Source organism: Balaenoptera ricei, chromosome 18, assembly GCF_028023285.1.
Source record: "Balaenoptera ricei isolate mBalRic1 chromosome 18, mBalRic1.hap2, whole genome shotgun sequence".
Taxonomy (NCBI): Eukaryota; Metazoa; Chordata; class Mammalia; order Artiodactyla; family Balaenopteridae; genus Balaenoptera; species Balaenoptera ricei.
This window is the reverse complement of record NC_082656.1, coordinates 25566618-25581537: the sequence shown is the minus strand read 5'-3', so window position 1 is coordinate 25581537 and position 14920 is coordinate 25566618. Positions and strand designations below refer to the sequence as shown.

Sequence of the window (14920 nt, the reverse complement as noted above, 5' to 3'; positions counted from 1 at the left end):
TGTAAAGTGCTTGGTTCAGAGAGGATTTTCAAGAACTGGTCGTTCTCTCACCATCCCCACCGGTCACACCTCATCTCTGCAAGAAGTTACCTAGTTTCATTTTAGTGTCATAGTTCTTGGACAACTTATCTCTAGCTAGCTCCTTTGGAACCAAAATTGTCACTGTTAATTGTACATTTATTATAAATTAATTCAACAATTTTGGTCCTTGTTGATAAACTATTGTGCTTAGTTTTCTAATTTGGGTTAAAAAAAAAAATCCGAAAGACAGTTTCAGTGCCTTTCATGTTACAGTAACATTTTAAGTGGGATCTGTATTTATACTGTGAAAAATTGTGTATCAGATGTGGTTTGTAGGGCTTTGTCTTTAAGGTTAGTAAAGAATTCTTTCAATTCATACATAAGAAAAGCTGGATAAGGGCAGTAATTTAGGAAATATACAATAGTCACAACATTTGCCCAGGTTAGATTTTGTTAGCAGAAACAAAGCTTTTTCAATCCTGGTCAAATTATAACTGTTAGAAGAAAATATTTAAATCAGGAGAAGGTGGTTGAACTTGGAAACTTTTTCAGTTCATAAAAAATTTTGACTGTATAATTTAAGCTGTCTATTTTGAGGCTTAAAGTTTTATTGTGATCTTAGATACCTAGCAAGTGTATTGGCTTTCTTGATTTTAACTGGCAGCGGCAGATAGCTATTTTCAAGAAGAATAGCCATTACATGTTGTTTTGCAAGAAAGGAGTTGAATATACAGTTATGTTGTATAATTGAATATAGTTATACAGTATACAATTATATAATTGAATATACAGTTATACAGTATTATTGAAATATAAATTGTAAGTAAACTTGAAGTAAAATGGGTCCTTTATACCTTAGTAAAACTCCTTAGACTAACTTTCATAGACAAGTTTGGAAAATTGAATTGTTCACTTAATTACTGAGTGAGTGACTATAATATACATTTTTTAGATTCAATAAATATGCCTAATAAACCAGGAAGGACAGTGTTCTCTGCAGTTTTTTTATTTAGGACATTTCATGTGAACTTTCCATTACCTTGATTTATTTCCTCAATTAAATCTTGTTTTGAGGTTCTGAAGCTGGAGATTCTATTTTATTCAGTGGTATTTTACACTCCTTTATGATGAAGAATTATGTGTAACTTCAGTATATATTTTGTTGTACTTTTTAAAATGATTAAAACTGATTTTAAAAATTTATTTCACCCTAGAGATGGAAAGGTACACCCTTATTTAAAGCTCTAGCTGTGGTTTTAGTAACTGCCAGAACTGCCAGTAGATGGCAATGTAAGTTCATGGAAAACTATTTGCTTCTGTAAATTGAGTACTGAATTTCTAAGCCTGAACGTTTTTTAAGTTACACATACTCTCAGTGAGATTGATCCTGGTGGGTTAAAGATGCCTATTACTTTTTTTTTAAATAAATAAATATATATATATTTATTTATTTTTGGTTGTGTTGGGTCTTCGTTGCTGAGCACAGGCTTTCTCTAGTTGCAGCAAGCGGGGGCTACTCTTCGTTGCGGTGCGTGGGCTTCTCATAGCGGTGGCTTCTCTTGTTGCGGAGCACGGGGTCTAGGCGTGTGGGCTTCAGTAGTTGTGGCACACAGGCTCAGTAGTTGTGGCTCGCGGGCTGTAGAGCGCAGGCTCAGTAGTTGTGGCACACGGCCTTAGTTGCTCCGCAGCATGTGGGATCTTCCTGGACCAGGGATCGAACCTGTGTCCCCTGCATTGGGAGGCGGATTCTTAACCACTGCGCCACCAGGCAAGTCCCTAAAAGTGCCTGTTAGTTTTTATTTTGCTTTGTAGTAATAGTCTTATTGCAACATTTTTAAAAATCAGTTCTCAAACTCTAGGGTATATCAGAATTATCTGACGGCTTACTAAAAGCATTGCTAGACTCAGAGTTTCTGATTCTGTAAATTTGGGGTTTGGTCAAAAATTTGCATCTCTAACAAACTACCAGGTGATGCTAATGCTGACATTTATGATATTAATGGTCTGAGGATTGCACTTTCAGAACCACCTTTTTGTTGTTGTTTTATTGAGGCAAAATACACTTAACATAAGATTTACCATGTTGACCATTTTTAAGTGTACGGTTTAGTGGTATTAACTACATTCACATTTTTGTGCACCCATCACCACCATCCATCCCCATAACTCTTTTCATCTTGTATAACTGAAACTCTGTACCCGTTAAACAATAACTTTCTGTTTTTCCCTCCCTCTGGCCCCCGGCAACAACCATTATACTTTATGTCTTTACGATTTTGACAACTCTAAGTAGCTCATATAAGTGCAATCATACAGTAATTGTCTTTCTGTGACTAGGTTATTTCCTTTAGTGTAATGTCCTCAAGTTTCGTCCATGTTGTAGCACATTTCAGAATTTCCTTTTCAAAGCTTAATAATATCCCATTGTATGTCTATACCACATTTGCTCATCCATTCTTCAGTCCATAGACACTTGGGTTGCTTCCACGTTTTGACTATTATGAACAATGATATGAACATGGATGTACAAATATTTCTTACAGATCTGCTTTCAGTTCTTTTGGATATACAGCCAGAAGTGGAATTGCTGGATCATTTGGTAGTTGTATTTTTTATTTTTTGAGGAACTGCCATATTGTTTTCCACAGCAGCTGTACCATTTTCCACCAGCAGTGCACAAGGGTTGCAATTTTTTCACATCCTTGTCTACAGTTGTTTTCTGTTTTGTTTTATTTTAAGGTAGTCATCCTCCTGGGTGTGAGGTGGCATCTCATTGTAGTTTTGATTTGCATTTCCTTAATGACTAGTGATGTTGCAGATCTTTTCATGTGCTTACTGGCTATTTGTATATCTTTGGAGAAATGTTTATTCAAGTATTTTATCAACCATTTTTGAATTGGATTTTTGTTGTTGAATTTTAGTTCTCCATATATTTTGGATATTAACCTCTTATCAGATACATGATTTGCAAATATTTTCTGCCATTCTGTGGGTTGCCCTTTTACTCTATGGATGGCATCTTGGTGTACCAATTTTTAAATTTTCATGAAGTCCAGTTTGTCAGTTTTTTCTTTTGTTACCTGTGTCTTTGGTGTCATATCCAAGAAATCATTGCCAAATCTAATATTGTGAAGTTTTTGTCCTATGTTTTCTTTTAAGAGTTTTATTGTTTTAGGTCTTACATTTTAGGTCCTTAATCCGTTCTGAGTTAATCTTTGTGCATGGTATTAGGTAAGGGTTCACCTGCATTCTTTTGCATGTAGATATCCAGTTTTCCCATTACCATTTGTTGAAAAGACTTCTGTTTCTCCAGTGATTGGTCTTGACACCCTTGTCAAAAATCATTTGACCACATATGCGAGGGTTTATTTCTGGACTCTCTGTTCTATTCCATTAGTCGCTACATCTTTCTTTAAGCCAGTACCACACTGTTTTGATTACAGTAACTTTGTAGTAAGTTTTGAAATCAGGAGTGAGTCCTCTTGGTTTTGTTCTTTTTTAAGATTGTTTTAGCTCTTTGGGGTTCTTTGAGATTCCATGTTAATTTTAGGATGGGCTTTTCTATTTCTGCAAAAAAAAAAAAAAAGGCATTTGGATTTTGATGGAGATAATGTTGAATTTATAGATCTCTTTGGGTAGTATTGATATTTTAATAATATTAATTTTTCCAATTCATGAATATGGGATGTGTTTCCATTTATTTGTGTCATCTTAAATTTTTTTCAGCAATGTTTTATAGTTTTCATTGTACAAGTTTTTCATTTCCTTGGTTAAGTTAATTTCTAAGTATTTTGTTCTTTTTGATGCTGTTGTGAATGAAATCGCTTTAGTAATTTCCTTTTCAGATTGTTCATGTGTGTAAAAGTGCAGCTGATTTCTGTGTATTAACTTTTTGTATCTTGCTGCTTTGCTGAGTTTATTTATTCTAACAGGTTTTTTTTGTGAAATCATTAGGGTTTTCTACTAGTAAGATCATATCATCTGCAGAGATAATTTTCTTTCTTTCTTTACTATTTGAATACATTTTATTTCTTTTTCTTGCCTTCCAGCAGTAGAACTTCCAGTACTGTGATGAGTAGATATGATGAAAGCAGGCATCCTTGCCTTGTTCTTGATCATAGTGGAAATGTTTTCAGTCTCTCACCATTAAGTATAATGTTCATTGTGGGTTTTTCATATTTGGCATTCATTATATTGAGATAGTTTCCTTCTATTCATAGTTTGGTGAATGTTTTTACAAGGAAATGGTAGTGAATTTTGTCACATACTTTTTCTGCAACAATTGAGATAATCATGTGGGTATTTTTCCTTCATTTTGTTGATGTGGCAAGTTATATTGATCAATTTTTATGTTAAACCATCCTTGCATTCCAGGAATAAATTCCTCTTGGTCATGGTGTATAATCCTTTTAATATGCTGCTGAGGCATGTTTGCTAGTATTTTGTTGAGGATTTTGCATCCATATTCATCAGGGGTGTTGGTCAGTAGTTTTCTTGTGGTGTTCTTGTCTGGCTTTGGTATGAGAGTAATGCTGGCCTCAGAATGAGTTTGGAAGTGTTCCCTTCTTTTTGATTTTTTGGCAGAGTTTGGTATTAGTTTTTTAAATGTTGGGTAGAATTCACCATTGAAGCCATTGGGTCTAGGGCTGTTCTTTGTTGGTAGGTTTTTTGTTTGTTTGTTTTTTAAATTAATTTTTATTGGAGTATAGTTGCTTTACAATGTTGTGTTAGTTTCTGCTGTACAGCGAAGTGAATCAGCTATATGTATACATTATCCTCTCTTTTTTGGATTTCCTTCCCATTTTGGTCACCACAGAGCATTGAGTAGAGTTCCCTGTGCTATACAGTAGGTTCTCATTAGTTAATCTGTTTTATACATAGCAGTGTATATATGTCAATCCCAGTTTCCCAATTCATCCCACTTCCCCTTCCCCCCTTGGTATCCATATGTTTGTTCCCTGGTAGGTTTTTGATTTCTGGTTCAATCTCCTTACTAGTTATAGGTCTATTCACATTTTAATAACCATTCTTTTTAAACAGTCTTTGTTTTAAAAATCTTATTAAAATAATACAGCATTATTGTGTTTTAAAAGAGTGTCCTCATATTCTACTACCCTAATCCATTTGGTCGTATTTCCAATGAGTGTGTATCTATACATATATGTTTTGGTGAAGTCATAATGTGTGTAAATTCTTTTCATGTTCTGTTTTTTATATGTTACTTACATATTTTCCCCCACGTTTAATGTGTACTGTCCCACCTATTCCTTATTGCCCTTCTATCTAAGAGAATTATGCCCTACAATGCAACATTCTTGTCAGAAAGATATCATGTAAGCCTGAGAAGTGTTTTAATTTGACCTTTTTTGTTTTTTTGACTGCTGTCAGTGGGACAGTTTTAAAATAATACTGTATTGGTCACATACTATTATAAGTTTTAATGGTTTTTCTTCACTTTTGACCTTTGTTTTTCTGAAGTTCACAAATAAGGTGGTTATATTTTCTAACTCATTTTGAACAGGTAACATCAACAGACATTTAAAGCAAACCATGCATAGAAGCTACGTTTTTCCCCTGCCACTTCTAATTCATGTCACTTTTCTTTTGCACTTTCAGGGCATAGCATGTTTACAGTGTAGTGTATAATATTTCAGTCCTACCTAAGTGCAGCACTGGAATGAAAATCTATCAAAATGATCACTAAAAACAAAGGTAGTTTAAACATCTTGTTAGGAGTTTACTTAACTTCTTCCATCAACTCACTGTATAATTTAGATGATTTCACTTGACTTTTTTGTAATGAGTGACATTTTAGAAAATCTGAATATATAATGGCTTACAACTTCACCCTATAACAATGGGAAGCAAAAGGCAAATAAATTGTTAATAATAATAAATTATACAGGTGAGTTCTTTGGCCAAAAAGAAAAAAAGGAGTGTGTGGTAACTAGTGATGATTTGTCCATCAGAACCTGAAACTTGATATTTATTGAGATGAGAAATTAATGAGATTCTGTTTTACTCTTAATAAAGAGAGCAGTACGTTTTCTGTTTTTCTCATTTTCCCCCAACACAGGGAGTGGGGAAAAGCAGACACCCCAATTTATAGTTAATTTATTGTTCTGGAATAAGCTGTATATTGCTTACAAATCTAATTTAATCCATAGTGAATAAAAATATCATCATAAAATATTTTTTAATTTTAAAACTATGTTTCTTTAACAGATTTCTATAATCCAGGAGCTTGTTACTAATTATGAAGCCTCTCTGAAAACGTGTGACTTTTTTAGCCCTTATGGTAAGTTTAAATTAGATTGAGTTGAAATTTGGTTACTCATTTCAATCCATTTTTAGTCACTTACACTAACATTATCTTATGTTTATTATGTATGTGCTACATGATAGCTGTTCCCTAAATAGTTTTTGAATTAGTGAATGAAATGAGAAGAGCACTTGCAATCTTAAGTAATTAAAAATGTCCTAATCTTGTCGGGGGGAGTTGACTCCATTTTAATATGAATAAACAGAATTGAGAGGTTGAGCAGCTTGACCAAGATCAAGCAGTTTATGCTGAAATGTATTTTTCCTGAATTCCTACTTCTTTGTTCTTTCTACTCTTATATTACTTTAAATCCTGTATAATTTGGTTCTTTGTTTTTCTGTTTGTAGGGGCATATGTAAATCAAGGCAGCTTTATTTAGAAAACACTCTAGAATGCTTTCAGTCATGCAAATGGTAACTTTGGTTTCTTCTTGCATCTTTTATTTGTTATCGCCCTTTTGTTCTTGTTAGTTTGAAACAAATTTCACAATAAAATAACAGACACAGAAGTAAATAATGAACCCTCGTGTCCCCATCACCTACCTTCTTTTATCAGTGTTTCCCGGTATTATTTGAAGTATCTTCTGTCGACTTTTTTTTCCTGGAGTGTTTTTAAAGCAGACATACTGTTTACCCTGTCAGTACCTTAGTATGCATCTCTAACTGTTTAAAACACTTAAACACAAGATGTAGCCACAGTGCTGTCTTACACAAAATTAACTCTCATACCACAGTATCTAACACCCAGTCTGCATGCAAATTTTCCCGATTATTTAAAAAATTGTATAACTGGTTTATTCGAATATGGGTCCAGCTAAGATCCACACTACATTTGATTGTTATGTCTCTGATATTCTTTTAATCTTGAGCAGTACTGTCCACTCCTTTCCCTTTAAAAAAAAAAAAAAAAAGTTGTCAAAAGGTCATTTGTCTTGTGGAACATACCATGTTTTGAATTTGGCTGATTGTTTTCTCGTGGTATCATTTAATACATTTTGCTGTCATCCATATTTCTTACAGAGTTCAAGTTAGATTTACCAACTTTTTTTTTTTTGGCCTTGCCGTGTGGCAAGTGAGTTCTTAGTTCCCCAACCAGGGATTGAACCTGTGCCCCCTGCAGTGGAAACGTGGAGTCCTAACCACTGGACTACCAGGCAATTCCCCTAGATTTACAGGCTTGATTAGATTCAGGTTCCATGTGAATACTTCATACGTGACACTTTGTACTTCCTGTTATATCACATCTGAAGGCAGAAAACATTCTGGTTGTCTCCCTTTTTGTGATATTAAGATTGATCAGGGTTTTGATGTTTGTCAGCCTAATCTGCCCATTAAAATTTCTTCATTGACCACTCACCTAATGATTTTTGCAGCCACTGAGAATCGTTGCCTTCATCCCTTATATCATTCTAATCATCATTCCATCTGCATTTATTAGCTGGAATTCTTATAGAGAGGTTTTTTTTTTTATTAGTTATCTATTTTATACATGTTAGTGTATATATTGTCAATCCCAAGCAAAGAACTTTTCTTCATCAAATATTTGGTTCCCCTGAAATATAGTTTATATGAGAGGAGCAAGATAAATGCTTGGCTCTTTGCCTATGTTTATTATTTGTGTTTTAATTTTATGCTAATCTGTGTGTTTTCATTGTTGTCATTTCATTTGGTCATCTAGTCTAGGAGACCTTCTGTGTTTTCTGAGGTGGCATGGGTAAATTCTCCTTTCTGCTCTTTCTACCTCATTTTATACCTGTGTGTCTTCCCTTCTGAAATCCATTTTGAGAGCTTGGTATTTCTTTATCTACTTTTCTGTAGCTTGAGGGTACAGAGTGGGGAACCAGATAGAGCTCCGCTGATTCTATGTGACCATCTTGTCAGGAATGTGTCCTCCTAATACCCTTCAACTTTGGGTTTCCCTGATGTAGTGTCGAGGCCTACTTACAATGCTAAGTAAGCCCTGGCCATTCTTGCCTTTGTGGAAATTTTGCAGTGATTGTTAGGGACATCTTTTCTTCAAGCTATTTTCCTTGACTTTTCCTGGACCTGCTGCCTTATGCTCTCAGCCTGAGAATTCGTAGAGTTAGATTGATTTACCTCTTTTCCCCAAACTTTTTCTTTGGAGTGAGGTATGGGTAGAAGCCTATGAAACCAGCATCTTGTTTCTCTGTTTGGCTGCTACTTTTTGGACTTTATGACATGAAGTCATATCTCTTTCTGTTGAACTTGGTCATTTTTGCTGGATTTTTACTGCTTATCGTAATAGTTAATTTCAGTATGCATTGGGAGAAAGAAAGTATGTGAGTTGCTCTACTTTGCCTTATTCCCTGTAATGATTTTATATTTGTTTGATTGCAGAGAATGGGGAGACAGAACCCCCAACGACACTTCTCTGGGTTCAGTATTTCCTGGCACAGCACTTTGATAAACTTGGGCAGTATTCTTTGGCTTTGGATTATATTAATGCTGCAATTGCTAGTACTCCAACTCTAATAGAATTATTCTATATGAAAGCAAAAATTTACAAGGTAAAATCTTTGTCATGTTTTTTGAGTAGTTGAAGAATTTGGCCATTTTAAGAACGCTTGGAGTTCTTTCTGTGTAGAGATAACTTTTAGGACACCCTGATAATCTATTCCTAATATTCTAATAATCCTGAGGAGTTTTATGTTATATAGTTGTATAGTCAGTATTAATAGTTTCAACTCTTAGTACATATGAATTGTAATGTATCTAAAGATTTCTAGATAAATTTGACAGAAGTGTAACAGATTTCTAATTTGTCTTTAAGAACTTTTTCCATTATGTTGTACCCATATTCTCTTAGTCATAAACAGTGATTTCTTTAATACTTTCACTTCTTAAAGCATATAGGTAATCTCAGAGAAGCTGCCAAGTGGATGGATGAAGCTCAGTCTTTAGACACAGCCGATAGATTCATCAACTCCAAGTGTGCAAAATATATGCTTCGAGCAAATATGATAAAAGAAGCAGAGGAAATGTGCTCCAAGTTCACAAGGGTAGGAAATAGCGTGTAATTGTCTGAGTTAGTAAAATTAAACTTAAGTTCTGTGATGATGTGTGAAGTTTGCTGCTGAAGTTCCTAAGAATTCACTTCTGTTATTATTACTTTTTAATCTTGTTTAGCTCATATCCTAAGTATGGTTTCTTACTGTGGTTGATGTATGTGCATGTGCTTCTCGTGGGAGATGATTAAAAAGCAATAACAGGAGCAAAATACCTTTATACAGCAATAAGCATTATGCCATACTTAAGTGCTTATGTGCAAGATTTGATTTATTGTTCTTTTGTTTCACTAGTAATTTGTGACTGCTGTTTAATTTCTCAGTTACAGTGTCTTAACTTCATAATAGCTCATAGAGTTCTTTCTCTGTAGAACTAACTTCTGAGGACTACTGGTCTCTGTGACATTTAAGAATTTAAGTTCTTTCAAATTGTTAGGCTAAACATTTATTCCTTTTGTTTCATCTTTCACCATCCTTTCATATCCTTTTCTACCCAGCCTTTCTGTTATATTGTAAAAACAGTACATGCTTATGGTTATAAATATAAGGAGGCTAATGGAACAGAATAGAAAACTATTCACACATATTTGGAAACTTGGTATGTATCAGAGGCGCTTTAAAAATCAGAGATGAAAAGATATTGTTTGGATAATTATTTATTTGTGTTGAAAAAAATAAAATGACATCCTTATCTTACACTGCACACAGATCAGTTACAGGTGGATTAAAGATCTAAAAGCAAACCTTTCACACTTTTAGAAGAAAGTATAGAAGTTTATCTTTAGGGCTAAAGGTAGGAAACATTTCTTAAGACACCAAACACATAAAGGTACAAGAGTAAAATTGATACACTTGATTATATCAAAATTAAAGATAATGTATAACAAAGAATAATTATAAGCAAAGTGACAAGGCAAACCATAGAATTGGAGAAGATATTTCCAACTCATATAAGAAGAAAAGAATTTATAAAGAAAGCCGAAGAATTCACTGAAATAGTTACACATTGAATGTAACATAGAGGCATTATGAGAAAACCATGTTTCAAGTTTGATTTCCAAGTTTTAATTAAGATACTTCAAAATAAATAATTTATATCTCCAAGTGCATTACATACAAAGTGGAGGGCTTTAGTGCTGGTGTTTTTAAGTAAGTTGTTTAGGATGAAAATAAGTTACCACTGTGCTCTGTGATGCTAATGTATCACTAATACAGCACCAGTGTACCACCTTGTTTAAATGTTAACTAGATTCTAGTTGTGTCTGGGTGTTAATGGAAACCCCTTATAATTTAGAAGCCACAGAATAGCTTGAACTTTTATTGTGAAAATTTAACTACTTGCAAGAATGATGTCATAGAAGCATTAAATACACATACACACACAATACTCAATAAGAAAAAGATGAGACAATACAAATATGGGCAAAGGAGATGAATAACTAGTTCACAGAAGTAGAATATGGAATGGCCAAAAGATATCTTCATTAGTAATCAGGGAAAAAGACAATATATCATTTTTTTACCCATGAAATTACCCAGAAATTTAAGTCTGACGTTACTTGGTATTGACAAATGGTATGTCATTCATACACAAACACACACATGCACACACATCTCACATACGTATACCATACATCTGTATTGTGTATATATTTATGATGAGAAAGAAACAACGTATGGTCTATGCATGTGATGTACATATACACATATAGGTTTAATTTTTCATTAAAGGCTACTACTTATAGATCATTTGTTTCTCTCATTGTAAAAGAGCTTTTTCTTTTTCTTTTTTTTAATTTTTAATTTACTTTTGGCTGCATTGGGTCTTCATTGCTACATGTGGGCTTTCTCTAGTTGTGGTGAGCAGGGGCTACTCTTTGTTGCAGTGCGTGGGCTTCTCATTGCAGTGGATTCTCTTGTTGTGGAGCACGGGTTCTAGGCGTGTGGGCTTCAGTAGCTGTGGTGCACGGACTCTAGAGCGCAGGCTCAGTAGTTGTGGCGCACGGGCTTAGTTGCTCAGCGGCATGTGGGATCTTCCTGGACCAGGGATCAAACCCATGTCCCCTGCATTGGCAGGTGGATTCTTAACCACTGCGCCACCAGGGAAGTCCATAAAAGAGCTTTTTCATCTGAACCTGCTTGACTTCTGCTTTCTGGTATTTAGAGTGATGCTAATAATTTGTATACCATTTGTAAGGGAAAAGAGAAAAATGGCTTTAACAATTACTAATCACTGAACCAAGTACTTTATATACATGTTATTGTTTGTATATACAATCCTATATCATTACCTTCATATTGCAGTTAAGAGAATGTTTAGAGAAGTCAATTACTCTGCCAGCTGGAGATCACCCAGCTAGTCATTCGTTTGGAAACAGGATTCTAGCTTAGGTAGACTCTTTTTTTTTAACTTATTTTTTTTTTATTTTTGGCTGCGTTGGGTCTTCATTGCTGTGCACGGGCTTTCTCTAGTTGCGGCGAGCGGGGGCAACTCTTTGTTGCAGTGCGTGGACTTCTCGTCGCAGTGGCTTCTCCTGTTGTGGAGCACGGGCTCTAGGTGCGTGGGCTTCAGTAGTTGTGGCACGTGGGCTCCGTAGTTGTGGCTTGCGGGCTCTAGAGCGCAGGCTCAGTAGCTGTGGTACACAGGCTTATTTGCTCCGCGGCACGTGGGATGTTCCCGGACCAGGGCTCGAACCTGTATCCCCTGAATTGGCAGGCGGATTCTTAACCACTGTGCCACCAGGGAAGCCCTAGGTAGACTCTTTAAAACCCATGTTTTAGAATTGTGTAGTAGGATACAAACTAGTGTTTCTAAAACTCATATGGCATAGGATCAAGAGTAGGTGCAAAGTGGCAGATGTAGTGGTGGTGCAGAGTATTAGCAAGAATGATGGTAATGATCAAGGGGTCAATCCAAGAAGAAGATATAACAATCGTAAACCTATATGTACCCAACATAGGAGCACCTAAATACATAAAGCAAATATTAATAGACATAAAGGGAGAAATGACAGTAACACAGTAATAGTAGGGGACTTTAATACCCCACTTACATCAGTGGACAGATCATCCAGACAGAACATCTGTAATGTTCTAAATCATTTCTAAATGCTTTCTAAAGCTGAAAGCATTTCCTCTAAGATCAGAAACAAGACAAGGATGCCCACTGTTGCCACCTTTATTCAGCATAGTATTGGAAGTTCTAGCCACAACAATCAGACAAGAAAAAGAAATAAAAAAGTAAACTGTAACTGTTTGCAGATGATGTGATACTATATATAGAAAATCCTAAATGCACCACCAGAAAACTGCTAAAGCTCATTAATGAATTCAGTTTCAGGATACAAAATTAATATACAGAAATCTGTTGCATTTCTATACACTAAGAACAAACTATCAGAAAGAGAAATTAAGGAAACAATCCCATTTACCATAACATCAAAAAGAATAAAATACTTAGGAATAAACCTATCCAAGGAGGTAAAAGACTTGTACTCAGAAAACTAAGACACTGATGAAAGAAATTGAAGAGGTCATAAACAGATGGAAAGATATATTGTGTTCATGGATTGGAAGAATTAATATTGTTAAAATGACCATACTACCAAAGGCAATCTATAGATTCAGTGCAGTTCCTATCAAAATACCAAGGGTATTTTTTCACAGAACTAGAACAAATAATTAAAAATTTTTATGGAAACTCAGAAGACCCTGAATAGCCAAAACAAGCTCCCTGACTTCAGACTGTACTACAAAGCTATAGTCATCAAAACAGAATGGTATTGGCACAAAAACAGACACATAGATCAGTGGAACAGAATAAAGCCCAGAAATAAATCCCACACACTTATGGTCAATTAATCTACAACAAAGGAGGCAATAATATACAGTGGAGAAAAGACAGTCTCTTCAGTAAGTGGTGCTGGGAAAACTGGACAACTACACGTAAAAGAATGAAATTAGAACATTCTCTAACACTGTATACAAAAATAAACTCAAGATGGGTTAAAGATCTAAGTGTTAAGACTGGAAACCATAAAACTCCTAGAAGAAAACATAGGCAGAACACTCTTTGACATAAATCATAGCAATTTTTTTGAATCTGTTTCCTAAAGCAAAGGAAATAAAAGCAAAAATAAACAAATGGTACCTAATTAGACTTAAAAGCTTTTTCACAGCAAAGGAAACCATCGACAAAATGAAAAAACAACCTACTGAATGGGAAAAAAGATTTGCTAATGATGTGACCCATAAGGGGCTAATATCCAAAATAAACAGCTCATACAACTCAACATCAGAAAAACAAACAACGTGATGAAAAAATGGGCAGAAGACTTGAGTAGACATTTTCCATAGAAGACATACAGATGGCCAGCAGGCACGTGAAGAGATGCTCAACATCATTAATCATCAGAGAAACGCAAATTTAAAGCACAGTCAGGTGTCACCTCACACCTGTCATAATGGCTGCCATCAAAAAGACCACAAATAACAAATGTTGGTGAGGATGTGGAGAAAAGGGAACACTGTTGGTGGGAATCTAAATTGGTGCAGCCAGTGTGGAAAACAGTATGGAGGTTTCTCAGAAAAAATAGAAACACCATATCACCCAGCAGTTCCACTCCTGGGTATAGATCCAGAAAAAAATGAAAATACTGATTCGAAAAGATATACGCACCCTAATGTTCATAGCATTATTTACAGTTGCCAATATATGGAAGCAACCAGTGTCCATCAACAGAAGAATGGACAAAGCAGATGTGGTATATATGTATATACAATGGAATACTACTCAGCCATAAAAAAGAATGAAATTTTGCCATTTGCAACAACATGGATGGACTTGGAGGGTATTATGCTAAGTGAAGTAAGTCAGACAGAGAAACACAAATACTGTATGATGTCACTTATATATGGAATCTAAAAAATAGAGCTAGCGAATATAACAAAAAAACAGACTCTCAGATATAGAGAACAAATTAGTGGTTACCAGTGGGCCGGGAGAGAAGGGGACAGGGGCAAGATGGGGGTAAGGGATTAAGAGGTACAAACTATTGTGTATAGAATAAATAAGCTACGGGAATATATTGTACAACACAGGGAATGTAGCCAATATTTTATAAAAACTGTATAAATGGAGTATAACCTTTAAAAATTGTGAATTACTGTTATACACCTATAACAAATTATTGTACATCAGCCATATCAATAAAAAAAGGATGATGGGTATTAGAGAAAAATAAAATTAGGAAAATAGTAATACTGTTTATGTTCATGTAACACCTAATCACATGTAAAATCACATGACATTTTACAGCAAGGTAATTAAGGCTCTGAAGAGGTTACTTGAATCATCTTTGGTCACATAGTCAGTAGTACTGGGGCTCAAACTCTTCAATGCCCTTTCCACTGTGTCACAATTTTGAAGATTAGATATTAGAAGAAAGTCCAAGAGTAGATGTAAAAGCAGTGATGCTTGTAGAGAGAAGTACCACCTGGAAGGCCAAGCCAGATTAGAAGTAAAGTACAATTAGAAATGAGTATATAAAACT

The 14920-nt window shown here is 35.0% G+C and overlaps 1 protein-coding gene across 9 annotated transcripts in view; it reads left to right on the top strand.

Moving 5' to 3' along the window:
* The window catches only part of NAA16 (N-alpha-acetyltransferase 16, NatA auxiliary subunit), a 68809-nt gene that overhangs the window by 36778 nt on the left and 17111 nt on the right, over positions 1-14920 (top strand). For 7 of the 9 annotated variants that reach the window (XR_009498653.1, XM_059902712.1, XM_059902710.1 and 4 more), the window contains 3 exons: positions 6247-6319; positions 8701-8870; positions 9210-9362. Coding sequence is in view for 8 of the 9 variants with exons in the window: in XM_059902712.1 (XP_059758695.1) it covers positions 6247-6319; positions 8701-8870; positions 9210-9362 (396 nt within the window). In the remaining variant the exon portion in view is untranslated. Of the gene's footprint in view, positions 1-6246; positions 6320-8700; positions 8871-9209; positions 9363-14920 lie in introns of those variants that run through there. The other 2 variants (XM_059902715.1, XM_059902716.1) reach the window with 2 other exon arrangements.